This window comes from Zootoca vivipara, chromosome 2 (assembly GCF_965207765.1).
Source record: "Zootoca vivipara chromosome 2, rZooViv2.hap1.1, whole genome shotgun sequence".
NCBI lineage: Eukaryota > Metazoa > Chordata > Lepidosauria > Squamata > Lacertidae > Zootoca > Zootoca vivipara.
The window spans coordinates 34,948,238-34,961,812 of NC_142584.1; the positions used below are offsets into that span (position 1 = coordinate 34,948,238).

The 13,575-nt window shown below is 42.2% G+C and overlaps 1 protein-coding gene across 3 annotated transcripts; it reads left to right on the top strand.

Annotated features, from left to right (window-relative positions):
• Positions 1–18: 18 nt before the first annotated feature.
• Positions 19–12,501, top strand: HEXD (hexosaminidase D). Of its 3 annotated transcripts, none has more exons than XM_035104596.3 (13): positions 19–221; positions 811–945; positions 1,748–1,857; positions 2,393–2,480; positions 2,777–2,941; positions 5,487–5,670; positions 6,572–6,643; positions 7,733–7,928; positions 8,581–8,663; positions 9,829–9,907; positions 10,063–10,164; positions 10,657–10,746; positions 12,003–12,501. In XM_035104596.3, the coding sequence occupies exons 2-13, from the start codon at positions 847–849 to the stop codon at positions 12,169–12,171; spliced, it is 1,437 nt and encodes a 478-aa protein (XP_034960487.1). In that variant the 5' UTR covers positions 19–221; positions 811–846; the 3' UTR covers positions 12,172–12,501. The 3 variants fall into 3 exon arrangements, with proteins under 3 accessions (XP_034960487.1, XP_088517749.1, XP_088517750.1); XM_088661623.1 differs by having other exon boundaries at positions 151–255; XM_088661624.1 differs by having other exon boundaries at positions 204–609.
• Positions 12,502–13,575: the final 1,074 nt, after the last annotated feature.

Here is a 13,575-nt window from a genome sequence, read left to right on the forward strand (position 1 = left end):
AGAGCTTCCACTCCAAGCACCCGGGAGCAGAAGGCGGGGGGGGGGAGAGCCAGATACCGAGGAAAGGTGGCGACCAATCGGCATTCTCCTTTCCCGGAGCGGAAGCTACAGAAGGAAGAATGTGCAGGCAGGAGCAGCCGATGACGGAAAGCGAGAGCAGCGCGGAAGGGCAGGGAAGCTTAATCGAGGCTGCAGGAGGAATGGAGTGCTAAGGAGCGGAGGTGAGAAGGAGCGGAGTTGTTGTTGTAGAAGAAGGTGGGCGCGCGCGGCAAAGAGGGGCAGCTCCCCCGGGGGGGGAGGGAGCCCGAGCCGAAGGATGCTGAGGCCTGAGCGACCTGCCCCAGATTGCTGTGGTTGCCGTTTCCCACGACTTACGGTATCTCGTGGCTGCTGGGCCACGTCTGGGCAGGAGAGGAGGGAGGGTCACGTGATAAGCTATGGGACCTTTCTTCCTTCCTAAAATGTCAGTTTGCAGCTCAGATTATTTTGAGTATGAGAAAGTGCAAATGCACCTCTTTCATGGAACTGAACAACATCCATTAGAGTGAATAGGGAAGGATAAAATGGTGTGGAAGCCATGTGCACTGCCTTCAACTCATTAGAAGAAAGGTGCAGTATACATGTAATGAATAACTGTGTGTATATATCACAGTAGTGATTATTGCCTATATGAAAATAAAGAATATGCAATTTATAAGGAACTAGATTTTCATCTTGATTCCAGTTATTCCATGGGAGGCTTCCTTTTTTATATATATTGTTCAGTTAAGTGAGTAAATGAGTCTCTTCACAATTTTCCTCCTTTTCCAGGTATAAGCACTTGGATTTGCTACTCACATCTGGAACATGGAAGAAAACAGAGTGATGGTTTCTTCTCCATTTGAACTGCGCCTGGTGCACTTGGATCTCAAGGGAGCCCCACCAAAGGTCTCATACCTGGCACAGGTAACACAATGTTGGTCTATGTAAATCAGAGAGTTGAACCTCTCCTGGTGTTGATTTGGTTTAATTTAGTTGCATCCTGTGAGTTTAGTTTTTCCACTGCCTTACGCCATGTAGTCTGAGTTGTTGGTTTAATTGCATTTCCGTCTTGTTCTCCTAGCATGAAAAGATTCATTTGCATCACCCCCTAAAGCAGGGGTATTTAAAATTGCCACTTCCTGATAAAGCCTGTTGTGTTTCTTCTGCCGTGAAAACTAAGGTGTCTTACTGCATAATTTAAAGAAAAGATTTTTTTTAAAAAAATCTAAAGATCAGCAGTAACAGGCTTTAGTGGAGTACCCTAAGGAGGCATACAAAAAAGGGCTCTGTTCTATGTCATACAGATTCCAGTGTTTCAAATACAGCAAAAGGATTGCATTTATTGAAGCATTTTTTGTTGTTGTTGTTTAGTCCTTTAGTCATGTCCGACTCTTCGTGACCCCATGGACCATAGCACGCCAGGCACTCCTGTCTTCCACTGCCTCCCGCAGTTTGGTCAAACTCATTTTTACTGCAGCCAAAAACTGTTTCCAAGAATGGCTTACAAATGTCAGTGCCAAAGCAGTCCCTGCCCTCAGGCCTGTAATCTAAAAGACATGACAGGGGGAAAGGGGGATTGGAGCAGAGGAATACGCTTGGAGCAGGGCTATCTCTCACGCACGACCGCAAGAAATAACAATATAAGCATTCCCTAAGATGTGTTAATGTTTTACAAAACTAAATTCCACACTAGCTGGATATTTCACATGTTTTGTGCAACCAACAGATCTTCCCATTGTTCCATGCCCTGGGTGCAAATGGCCTTCTCCTTGAATATGAGGATATGTTCCCCTATGATGGGGAACTGAAACCACTTCAAGCAAATGATGCATACAGGTAAGGTAGACAGTAAGGTTTTCTAATTGCAGTTGGCTTGCCAGAATAAAAACTGCCCTGCACATAAACCCCTGGACGTATTTGCCTGTAATTTGGCATGTTTAACTTGCACTGGGACTGCTACTGTGCCTGTAAATTTTATCCATACCTCCCTTAATCCATAGCCATTTTTTAAATTCCCAATTTTGGGGTGGTGATAACAAAGCAGATTTCAATATGCAAAACCTCATCAGCCAGTTGGACCAAGTTGGGCTGTGTTCCAAAGTGCCAAATTGGGATCTTAACTGGATCTTGTGGTTAGTGCACATCCAATACAGTATGTGTGTTTGTGCAGGTGGCGACTATTTTGCACACAGCAGATTGATGTGCAGCCTCTGACACATGCGTCATTTTTTGCCATGGAACTGGGCGGAATGGGCTTATGTGCACAATGACCCAGAACGCAACACAAGCAGGCCTGTGTATATAAATAGTGAAATTTTTAACATGTTGAAATATACCATTGATAACAAAGTTGTTTTCTATTGTTTTCTAGTTCCTCTGAGATTAATGAGATTTTAAAGCTGGCAAAGTTACATGAGCTAGAGGTTGTCCCTCTGATCCAGACCTTTGGACATATGGAGGTAAATGCCAGGATTACACACACTTGAATTTGAGGGGGGGTTGCTTTGGGTAAGGGGGAGAGCTGTTTGCTTTGCTACCTGTAGTGCAGTAGCAACCAATGTAGTGGAGCAGAGTTGTGGGACACAATCCGACTTCAGGTCGTGTGACGGTACAGTAAAGGGCTTTTATAATGCACCCTACTTGGCCCTAGCTTATTCAACTGGGGCATCTTGCAGAAGTCCTTTGCTTATGTCTTTGGTCACCCTTTTTGCTTCAGTTTGGTGACCACACCCATTACTTCTTGCTTCTCCTGCAGTTTGTCCTAAAGCACAAAGAATTCTGTCACCTACGGGAAGTGGCAATGTTCCCCAATACTGTGAATCCCCATAAAGAGGAATCCCTGAAGCTGGTCAGCACAATGATAGAGCAAGTTGTAGCACTGCATGATGATCTTCGATGGTTTCACATCGGCTGTGATGAGGTATAGTGTGAGACCTGGGGTTGGAATCATTTCCATGGCAATCGTGATGTCTTCCTTGACCCTGGGCATGCTGGGCTGTCAAATTCTCTTAATCACAAGATAAGCATCATCATAGCATGATCCACACTGGCTTGTTCAGGTGCACAGAGGTTGAAATTCCTTAGTTCTTAAGTGTGTGTGTGTGTGTGTGTGTGTGTGTGTTTAAATCTTTACTATGAGTTTTTAATGTATCAGGCCTTTATAGCTTTGCATACTGAACATTTTTTAAAATAATTACTATAGTTATAGGGTAACCTTTCTACTTGTGTGACTGCTTCCTGATGTTTTAATGATAGGGAAATAAACACAGATCTCTTACAAGGGCTCCTCTATGCCTCCCTCAGCCATCACTGAGCCACTGAAAGGACAGGAGAATTTGGCTGACTAGAGCAATGAGTGAATATTTGGATTCATGATCTGCTTTTAGTTCATTTGTACTTGCTAGCTTTGGGAAGTTATTTTATATTGTCGAAGCAACACATTATAATTTGGAATAAATCATGCAGTGGAATAAACCAGGTTGGAATAATTTGGCTTCAGAAGCTGGTCCTTTTATATTGCGTTTTATTGGGGCCTATTGAAATCTGTGGTAGATGTGGTGGACTTGCTGAAATGAATGTCCACTAGTGAATTATCTCGGGTTTGTGTTTGTGCTTATCACATAGGAGACAGCCACCCAATAATATGTATGTTCCATTTTTGTTACATCACTGTAGATGCTGAAAAGGTGGTGTTTGCAGTGGCATGCCAAAAGCTGTTATCTTGGGCATAGCAGTGCATTATAATCTTGCCACAGGTTGCAAGGCCAGCATCCCAAAAAGTTCTCTAAGTTACTGTGTGCACCAACCAAACCAGCTTGTAAAAGTCACCAGGAGCGCTATTGCTCCTTTATGCCTGTGTTAGCTCCAAAAAAATGTTCACAAAAGGCTAACTGGAAAAGGCAGAGGGAGAGTTTACTGTGCTCTTTCCTCCTCTGCCTCTTGACTCTCAAACACCGCCCATTAATTTCTCTCAGTGATATCTCCCCTTTCCTTTCTGTTGTATGGAGAAAAGGCATACAATCGCTATGGGAATACAACTCAAAATGGCTCCCCTGGGGTGATAGATAGCACATAGCCCACGTTCCACTTGCCTAGCAGGCATGAAGTGTCTCAGCAGGGATGGCTGAATGCCCAGTAAGTGCTTCTAAATAGTAATGGTGGGCAGTGATCCGTTGTCAAGGAAAAACTGTTTTCATTGGCATAACTTTAGTAACCGCATTGCGTGCTCCAGCCCAAAGTCTGTGATAGTCATCAATGGTGAAGGAATATCCTTGTGAGAGAACTGCCTGTATTTCTGCATCATATTAAGCCATAGATCAAAACAAACTGCAAACAAGCAGTGTGGTGGTTCATATTGTTGTACAGTGCTCAATACAGTGTTACCTCGGTTTAAGTACACAGTTGGTTCCGGAAGTCTGTACTTAACCTGAAGTGAACTTTCCCATTGAAAGTAATGGAAAGTGGATTAATCTGTTCCAGACGGGTCCGCGGAGTACTTAAACTGAAGCGTATTTAACCTGAAGCGAACTTTCCCATTGAAAGTAATGGAAAGTGGATTAATCTGTTCCAGACGGGTCTGCGGAGTACTTAAACTGAAGCGTATTTAACCTGAAGCGAACTTTCCCATTGAAAGTAATGGAAAGTGGATTAATCTGTTCCAGATGGTCCGCGGAGTACTTAAACTGAAGCGTATTTAACCTGAAGCGAACTTTCCCATTGAAAGTAATGGAAAGTGGATTAATCTGTTCAAGACGGTCCGTGGAGTACTTAAACTGAAGCGTATTTAACCTGAAGCGAACTTTCCCATTGAAAGTGATGGAAAGTGGATTAAGCCATTCCAGACGGTCCGCGGAGTAATTAAACTGAGGCGTATTTAACCTGAAGCGAACTTTCCCATTGAAAGTAATGGAAAGTGGATTAATCCGTTCCAGACGGTCCACGGAGTCCTTAAACTGAAGCGTATTTAACCTGAAGCGAACTTTCCCATTGAAAGTAATGGAAAGTGGATTAATCCATTCCAGACGGGTCCGCGGAGTACTTAAACTGAAAGTACTCAAACCAAAGCATACTTAAACTGTATACAGTACCCTGCTCTTTATTTTACTGTGCCACCAGGAAACAAGCCAGAGTCTGGCTCGTCGTGACGTCCCCACCGAGGCTCATGGTTTGTTTCTCTCCAAACAAACCACAAGTGGTCACCATGGCTCTATGTGTGTGGTTTGAGGGAAACAAACCACAAGCTCAGGTTCGGACAACATGACAAGTCAGACTCCTGCTTGCTTCCTCCATGGCATAGCAGGAGCTGGAAATGGGAGAGGTCATAGTTTGTTTTAAAATATTGCTTAATGCAACACGTGAACCATGCCAGTAACTAGTATGTTGTTGGTGCTGAAAAATAAATGAATTGCTAAATGGCGCATATCAGAATAGCAGTAAACGAAGAATGTATTGGTTGGTGTCTCCAGGTGTATTATCTGGGTGAAGGAGAAGAGTCCAAACAGTGGCTGCAGGAAGAAGGAAATACGATAGAAAAACTGTGCCTGTCCCACATGAAAGCCGTGGCCAGCCATGTAGTCTCAGCCTACCCTACAGTGAAACCTATTGTGTGGGATGACATGCTGAGGGGAATGAGTGAAAAAACACTGAGAGGTATGTTGTCACCAGAAAGGGAGTCTCACAGAAAAATTGAGCAACATAATTCATTTCTGGCAGGTCAGAATTCATTGTGGTTTCAGAGTTAGCTTCAGATGTATTGGAGGGTGCGGATACTTTCAAATGCCACAAAGAAGCACTCTGAGCATTTAAAATAAAATACCCTATAACCAGGGCTTTTCTTCAGCTGGAACTCACCAGAACTGAGTTACGGCACCTCTTTGGTGCATACCAGCAGCCCTTGAGGTTGGGGCTGTGCAGTGGGAGTGAAGAAGAGAAGGTGAGTGCTCCCCTAAAATTTCAAAGCTCAACAACTTTGGGTGGGTGCTCAGCAAGGATATACTTGCTGCAGTATCCTCACCCAGTATGTCCACATGGAACTGTGCTGTATTTGGGGGGAAATGAAAAATTAAAAAAGATATAGAACTTATTTGCATTAAAATTATAGGATGTAAACCAGCAATGGAAAGATTGTTTGATGTTGATGTTAATTAATTATTTTTCATATATATATATATATAAGTACTCCTGTTTAAAATGGCAAGGAAGAACAGGAAAAATTACAATAGAAGCTTAGCATAGCCTAATTAAATATATCTGAATAAGATATACCGTAAATGTACCAATATTTCTAGTTTATGTGTTGAATCATAGGGAAAGTTATGTGCCAGTTTAATAATGAACTGTGGGATTGGACCTCACTTATGGTCTTATTAGTGTACTGCTTGTTCTGGGCTTTCTCTATCATTGGCCCACTACATTAGGAGGGACTGGGAATTCAATACATATTTTTCTTAAGTCTTTGGGTGGTGTTTGAAATTATCACTGACCAATTTCCTTTATACAAATCTCTATACAACCGAGAAATACAATCAGTCATGTTTCTGTTTCTTTCCAGAGTCTGGGATAGCACAGCTTACAGAGCTGATGATCTGGGACTACTCCCCGGACCTTGATGTGGATAGTAAAGGTTTGCATTGCTTTGTGACTTTGCTTGAAAAAGGGAAATGCATTCAGTCACTGTCTGAAGTATAGAATAACTCCTCTTTTCTGAATGACCAGCTAGATGCCTATGGCAAGTCTGCAAGCAGAACCAGAACAGAATCAAGCGGTCTCCCCACTTGCGATTCGCAGCAACTGGTATACAGAAGCATATGACCTTTGACAGTGGAGGTAGAATATAACTAATGTGGCTAGTGGCAAAGTTTAGGAAAACGTAACAGCAGACACTGGAAACAGGAAATAAGCAATGTTTAGTTTTTTAGTAAATTGTCAAGGAATGAGAGTGAACCCGTCCTCTTATTTGAGGAGCAGCCACCTTGATTTAAATGTCAAGACCATATCAAAGTTGGGGCACTTGGGGGGGGAGCAAGGAATGTTGATTGGACATTCTTATGGGTGCCTTGAAAAAATGGCAGTGATGTGGCATGAAGTCACCACTCCAGTATGGTCACATGGAATGTACTTATCACAAGCTATTTTTATTCATATTCCAAAGGCACAATTTTAACATCCAGCCAAGTGATGTTTGGCATTCCTCCTCACTGTCTTATTTCTTATCCTGAAGATGGAGGAGCTTAGACAGTGCTAGTAGATATTCTTCAGTGCCCAAAGAAGGAAGCGGGGAGGGGAGAGAATAACAAAGCAGAATTGTCCCATTAAGACTATAGCATAGGACATTTTTAATTTAGGTCTTTTGATTTATCTGTTTTAAACCTGAGCATACCAGATAAAGTTATGTGTGGATGTATTACTTTCTTCATTGTAAGTGAAATCTGAGACTGGTTCAGCATTGCCTCGCAATAAGTGTGGTTGTGAGTAGTTTTATATTTTCTAGCTAATGAAGAGGCTGACCCTACGAAACATACAAAATCCTTATAGATCTGTGAGTCTTACTAGCAAATGTAGCTGCATTTAGGAACATTGTCTTTTTTTATCACGAGTCTGCCAGTCTCTTCTTTCCACTTCGTACAAGTTAGACCCAGTCCTGTAGCAGCAGGAGATTGTTTATACACTGCCATTGAACTGTGGACTTTCCTGTCTCTCCCTTTTCTTCCAGCAACTCTCATAAAAAAGTACCAGAAGTGTGACTTCTCAAAGCTGTGGTTTGCTAGTGCTTTTAAAGGGGCCACAGGAGTCAACCAGTGCCTGACCCTCATTGGGCACCACCTTAAAAACCATGAGCAGTGGTTGAAAGTGGCTGAAAGCAGTCCTGCCGGTATCATCCAAGGAATCATCCTGACCGGTTGGCAAAGGTAATGAAACTTTACACAAGGGGATTAAGAGAGCCATAGTATTATGAATACATTGGACGCTACAGAATCTCTCCTCTTAAGAAGCATTCTGAAGCCAAGAGTTGAATTTGGACAGCACACACTTTTTTTGAGACCATATAAATTTTGAGGAGAAACCTTTAAAATGCAGAAATTTCAGAAACAGGAGACGACTCATCAGCTTGTGCAGGAACTTTTCCTCTCACCATTGGCCTCTGCTGCTTCTGCTTCCCACCCCATTGTGGATCCTGCCTTACATTTTCTTTTCTATGTTTTTCTCCCCCCAACTCCTTCCCCACCTTCTTCCAATTAACCAAAGTCCCAGACGTTCTTTTTCATTTCATCATTTCATCCTAAAAGAATGAACGGTTCTGCAAGAGGAACAGATCATATGACTCAAATTCAGTTTATATCCAGGCGCAGCATTTACCCAAACTGCTGAACTTTCCATTTTCTGTCACAGATGCATCATGATGAAAAAGCACTTGCAGCTATAGTCCTTTCATTCTGTGGGCTCCATAGATTGGTCTTAATAAAGCTATTAAAGTCTCTGGGGCAACTGCAGATGCCTGCACCGCTTCAGTCCCTTGCTTATATTGCCTCTCACTGAATTGCTCTGCATTTTCTTCTCTAGGTATGACCACTTCTCTGTTCTGTGCGAGCTTCTGCCTGTAGGAATCCCATCATTAGCCGTATGTCTCCAGGCACTAAAGAACGGTATAGAATTACTCTCTCCTCAGTCAGATCTAAGCCATGTGCACAGGACCTTGAAAACACTGCAAGATTATTAGCATCAGAATTTGTACATTCCTTTGGAATAGCTGCTTAACTTAAATTCATTTTCTCTCCCCCCCCCCCCCGTTGCCCAGGAATATATTAGAGCTGTACTCTAGAATGGGTAGTCAAGTTCCTTTACTTCATGCATTGTCTCATGTAGTGATTACCGTAACAAGAACATGTGAGGTATTCTTTTCTCAGTTGCAAGAGTCCAGGACTCTTCATGACCTTCAGCCTTTCACATCTGAAATCAGTACTAGTTACTAGATGATCATAGTTGCTAAGACCAGTCAAGCATACTTCATGACTAATGCCCATACATAACAGTATTAAATAGTTACAACAGTTCCTTATATTTGCGTTCGTTCCCCCCTGCCTCTGTGAGCTATAATCTCTCTATTAGAGATTCCAAAGAACATGGCTGGTTCACCTAAGGCAGAGGTAGGAAATACCAGGCTTGCAGACTAACTTGTCAGGATTTTCCTCTGAGAAAACTTTTTGAGTCATGAGCACTAGGCTCTGAGTGAGTTGCCACAAGGTGGCAACATCAGATAGTACATGCCAAAGGATGTGATGCTGGGCATAAGCTTTGTGTTCCCCAGTTCCATGAGCTTTATTGCAACTTGATTTCAAAAAAGATATGCTCAGGATCACACCCTAAAATCAAAACCCACCTATCTATATAAAACTAGGCTGCTTTTTCTCTGTTCTAAATGGCCGGCCGGGTTCTGAGCCATCATTAACTTATGAAACCTATTACAATGATTTCTATCCCACCCTTCATGATACAAATCCTTCTAAGACCGCTAGGAATCGCACTGTTTTTTTTAAAACTTGGGTGATCTAGGGTCATAATTTCATCCTTTAACATCGGTGGGTTTTACACATGCAGGAACGCACACACAACTGGCAAGTCGAGGTTGATTAGGCCACGTGTGAAGTGCACCAAGCTTAAGTTTTGAAAAGAGTACTTCTACATTCCTGTCCACCCTTTACCTTCTCATGGTAACAACTCCCTGGATCACTAGGCCAGTTTTGTGTCCCATTTAAGTAGTTTTACACTTAAAACAAAAGCAGCAACTCCTTTCTCTTTGGTCCTCCCAAGGTGGCTATTCAGAAAAGGTGAAAGAAGATGTAGAAAAATCCCTGGGGATCTCCAGTTTGGAAATAGACACTTATATGAGGTAATGGCCCCAACTTCTAGATTGCAACGGCATTTCTGGCAGCAATATCATGGGGAATGGGGAATGTGCAAGCTCTTCACTTTCAGACCCAATGGGTATCAGGCCCAATGGGTTAGGGACAAAGTTCACTCTTGCCCAATTCTCTTCTTGAACAGTGACATCTCAGGGACTTTCCCGGGAAGTGAAATTCTCTCGCTGGTGACCCAAATTACATTCTACCTCAAGTCCTCAGTGGATGAACTTCTGGAAAACAACAGGTGGGGAACAAGGAGAAGGAGCTGACACTCCGTCCTGTAGAGCTATAATCGAACTTATTGCCACATAAAATATTTTACCTTTTTACTGTGTATTGACTTAAGTACTTAAAGTTATTTTTCCTTGCATAAGCAAGAACTGGGGGGGGGGGGAATTCCACCATATCATTTTAACCATCCTAACTGCACTTGTTACTAGACGCTTACATGATGTTAAAGAGTTACTACTCCTATAAATGTTAAATCTTACAGTTGGAACTACAAGTATGTGATTTCTCTCAGTCTGCCCTGTAGCTTTTCAGTTCCATTCGCACCCATATGTTCTTTAATTATTTCTGTATTATTTATTAAATCTGTATACCTCCCTTCATCTGAATATCACAGGGCAGTTCACAACATTAAAAAAATACAAAACGAGAACACAAGATACGTAATAAAGATGAAAACAAACCAATACTCCCCCTCCCACGTATATTTATGGATTATCACTTTTAGGTACGTCACAGGCTGGTTCAGCCCCTACCACAGAAAGAGGAAGAAGATTCATCCTATAATGATTCATCACTTTCAGCCAGATGCGCTAAGGTAACTAAAATCTCTGATTCCTTGCAAAGTTTTTGTTTCACAAATGGTCAAGTATTCAATCGTTACTTTGTTAGAACACCAACAGCACCAAAGCAAGGGCATAGCTCTAAAACCTTATTGTTTTCCTGCCACTCCAGCCATTGGCTGAACTGCTGTGAAGTAATGGACTATTCACAAATATTTGAGTTACTAAGGCCAAAGGCTCGTAGCAGTACTAAAAAAGCTACCACTCCCCTAGAAACTAGTGAAAATGCTTCTTTGTTAAACATATTTAAGAATACATGGTGGAAGGGGGAAAGTAGCATTTTTGGCTGGTTAACAAACATCACCCCTACCCTCAGACAGCTATTATAAACATTATGTAACCAGCAATGAAGACTTGCTATAGGTAGAGATTATTCTCTTGTATTGCCATGAATTGTGTTAATTCTAGTTCTAGTGCAGCTTCCACCCCCCCACCCCACCCCGCAAAATCAAACATTTAAGAGCTGTAGGGGTATAGCAAGAAGTCCTGAAACTAGAGAAACCTTTCAACAGTCATGGTGAATAGGCTACTTCACTTTTTACCCCGCATTCTACAAGTAGTGATTATCTCATCCAATCCCTCGCCCCACTTTACAAAATACAATAGTGAAATGAGCTATATTAGCATAAGCTACTCCATTGCTCATCTATACTGCTGGTGTGTTGCATCTAGACCAGGCATCCCCAAACTGCGGCCCTCCAGATGTTTTGGCCTACAACTCCCATGATCCCTAGCTAACAGGACCAGTGGTCGGGGAAGATGGGAATTGTAGTCCAAAACATCTGGAGGGCCGAAGTTTGGGGATGCCTGATCTAGACCATAAAATTAACCTGATTTTATGATCACAAAAGGTGCTATGATTTTAGCTGCTGGCGACTTTGGCTAATTTGGCTGTAGAGATTTTTGTATTTGCAAAAAAATAAAAAATAAATACAGCAACTATGGGCAATAGTAGGATCTTATTATACGTGTCTCAAATTGTGTGTGTGTATACACACACACACACACACACACACACATACATATATGTATTCAAACTGGATTTTACCCACTAGCTCTCTACCCACTAGCTCTCTGCAGTATTGTGAAAGGCTCCCTCTTCCCACAAGATGTAGAAGCTTTAAATGTAGCCTTTAGTAACTTTTAACATCTCTTAAGAATCAACCTCTTTGGTTTAGTTAGGTCTACATCACACACATCATATTAAATTCTGCTGCCAATTTCTCCTTAGGCTTTTGACCAAGTGGACTACTGTGACCCAGGAGCTCCAAACAGCAATGGAAAAGACATTCTTTATATCTGCTGCAGAAGAATGGATGGAGGAGAATGTCCAACCCAGCATGCAAAGACTTCAGGGAACAATAGATGATCTGGACAGAGCAATACAGGCATTATCCTAGTACTCTTACAGACAGCTTTGCAGATTTGAAGCCCAGCATGGTACAGCGAGCATCATGCAGCTAGATTAGCATGTGTAAGCCGGGGAGATAATCTTCAGGTGTTGTGCTAACAGTCTTGGAATTCATCTTAAGAAGAAATTTTGAAGACATACAGACTGTCTCAGGTCTTTCCCTTTCTTCTGAAAATGTACCAGCAATCACACTGTGTGCATAGAAGTGAGAGCAGGCTCCAAGATTTCTCATGGATTTGTTAAGATTGATTCCAGACTTTTACAATTTAAAAACCTGTGCATAAGACACTTTAAATAAATCAAAAAAAGTTGCACAATCCATTTATTAGTATGCTTTGAACATCTCCAATGGTGTGTTGGGGAAGCCTCATTATGCCCCGAAACAAACAGATTTCTCAAGAAGGAAGAAGGAATAAGTTGCCCAAAGCAGATCAGAAGAAAATGTTCTGAGTTTCTTCATTTTGGCCCCAACACCTGCTGCTGCTGCCGCCATGAAAGCTGGGCTGCAGGTGCAGTGCTGGCCTTGCATAGCCCCTGCTTGCTGGATGGTGGTTTTGCACACTTAAACTAATGATTCCACAGGTACCCAGTGTAAGAAGGTGGGAACATGAGCGAAACCACAAGAGGACATCAAAGCTCTTGTCTAAAAGTAGCCTGGAGCTAGATAAAAGCATATTTTTGCTGCTAAGAAACAATCTCAGATTTCATCAAATGAAACACCTAATCCCTCACATTTAATATTTTACATGCTACCAAAACATTCATTGGTCTATAAATAATGGTTTAAAACTTGCTGCCAGAATCAAGAGGAATGGATCATAAACAGTGCACTTTGCAAGCCAGAACATTAAACACAGTTCAGCAAAGGTATTTGCACTGTAATCCTATGCACCTCTCATCAGAAGGAAGCCCCACTCAGTTCAGTGGAATTTACTCCCAGGTAAATGCCCCACTCAGTTCAGTGGAATTTACTCCCAGGTAAATGCTGCTTCTTTGGTCGGTGGCATGGTAAAATAAATCAATTCCCTCTGGAATGTCATACGTATTTCTATTTCTACACGGGCACATGGTGAAGAGTAAAAGGCTTCCTATGAGAAAGTGGTCCTTGGGGGTTCAAATAGGATTGCTTATTTATTTAAAACTGCACTCCTAGGGCTGGAATGTCAGAACTCAAAGCCTCAGACTTTGGGTTGCCTCCAGCAGCATCTTCTGAAGGAAGTGCATATCTACACAGAGTACCTAGTAGTAGGAGAGCCTTCAGGTGAGAGATGAGGACCAGAATTGGTGGAATTGCTTGTTCCAGATACTACCATTACAACCTTAATTTCCAGTTGCAACTGAGGCTCCATGATCATCCAAAGACCATGAATCTCAAGTGTTTGGGGAGACACCA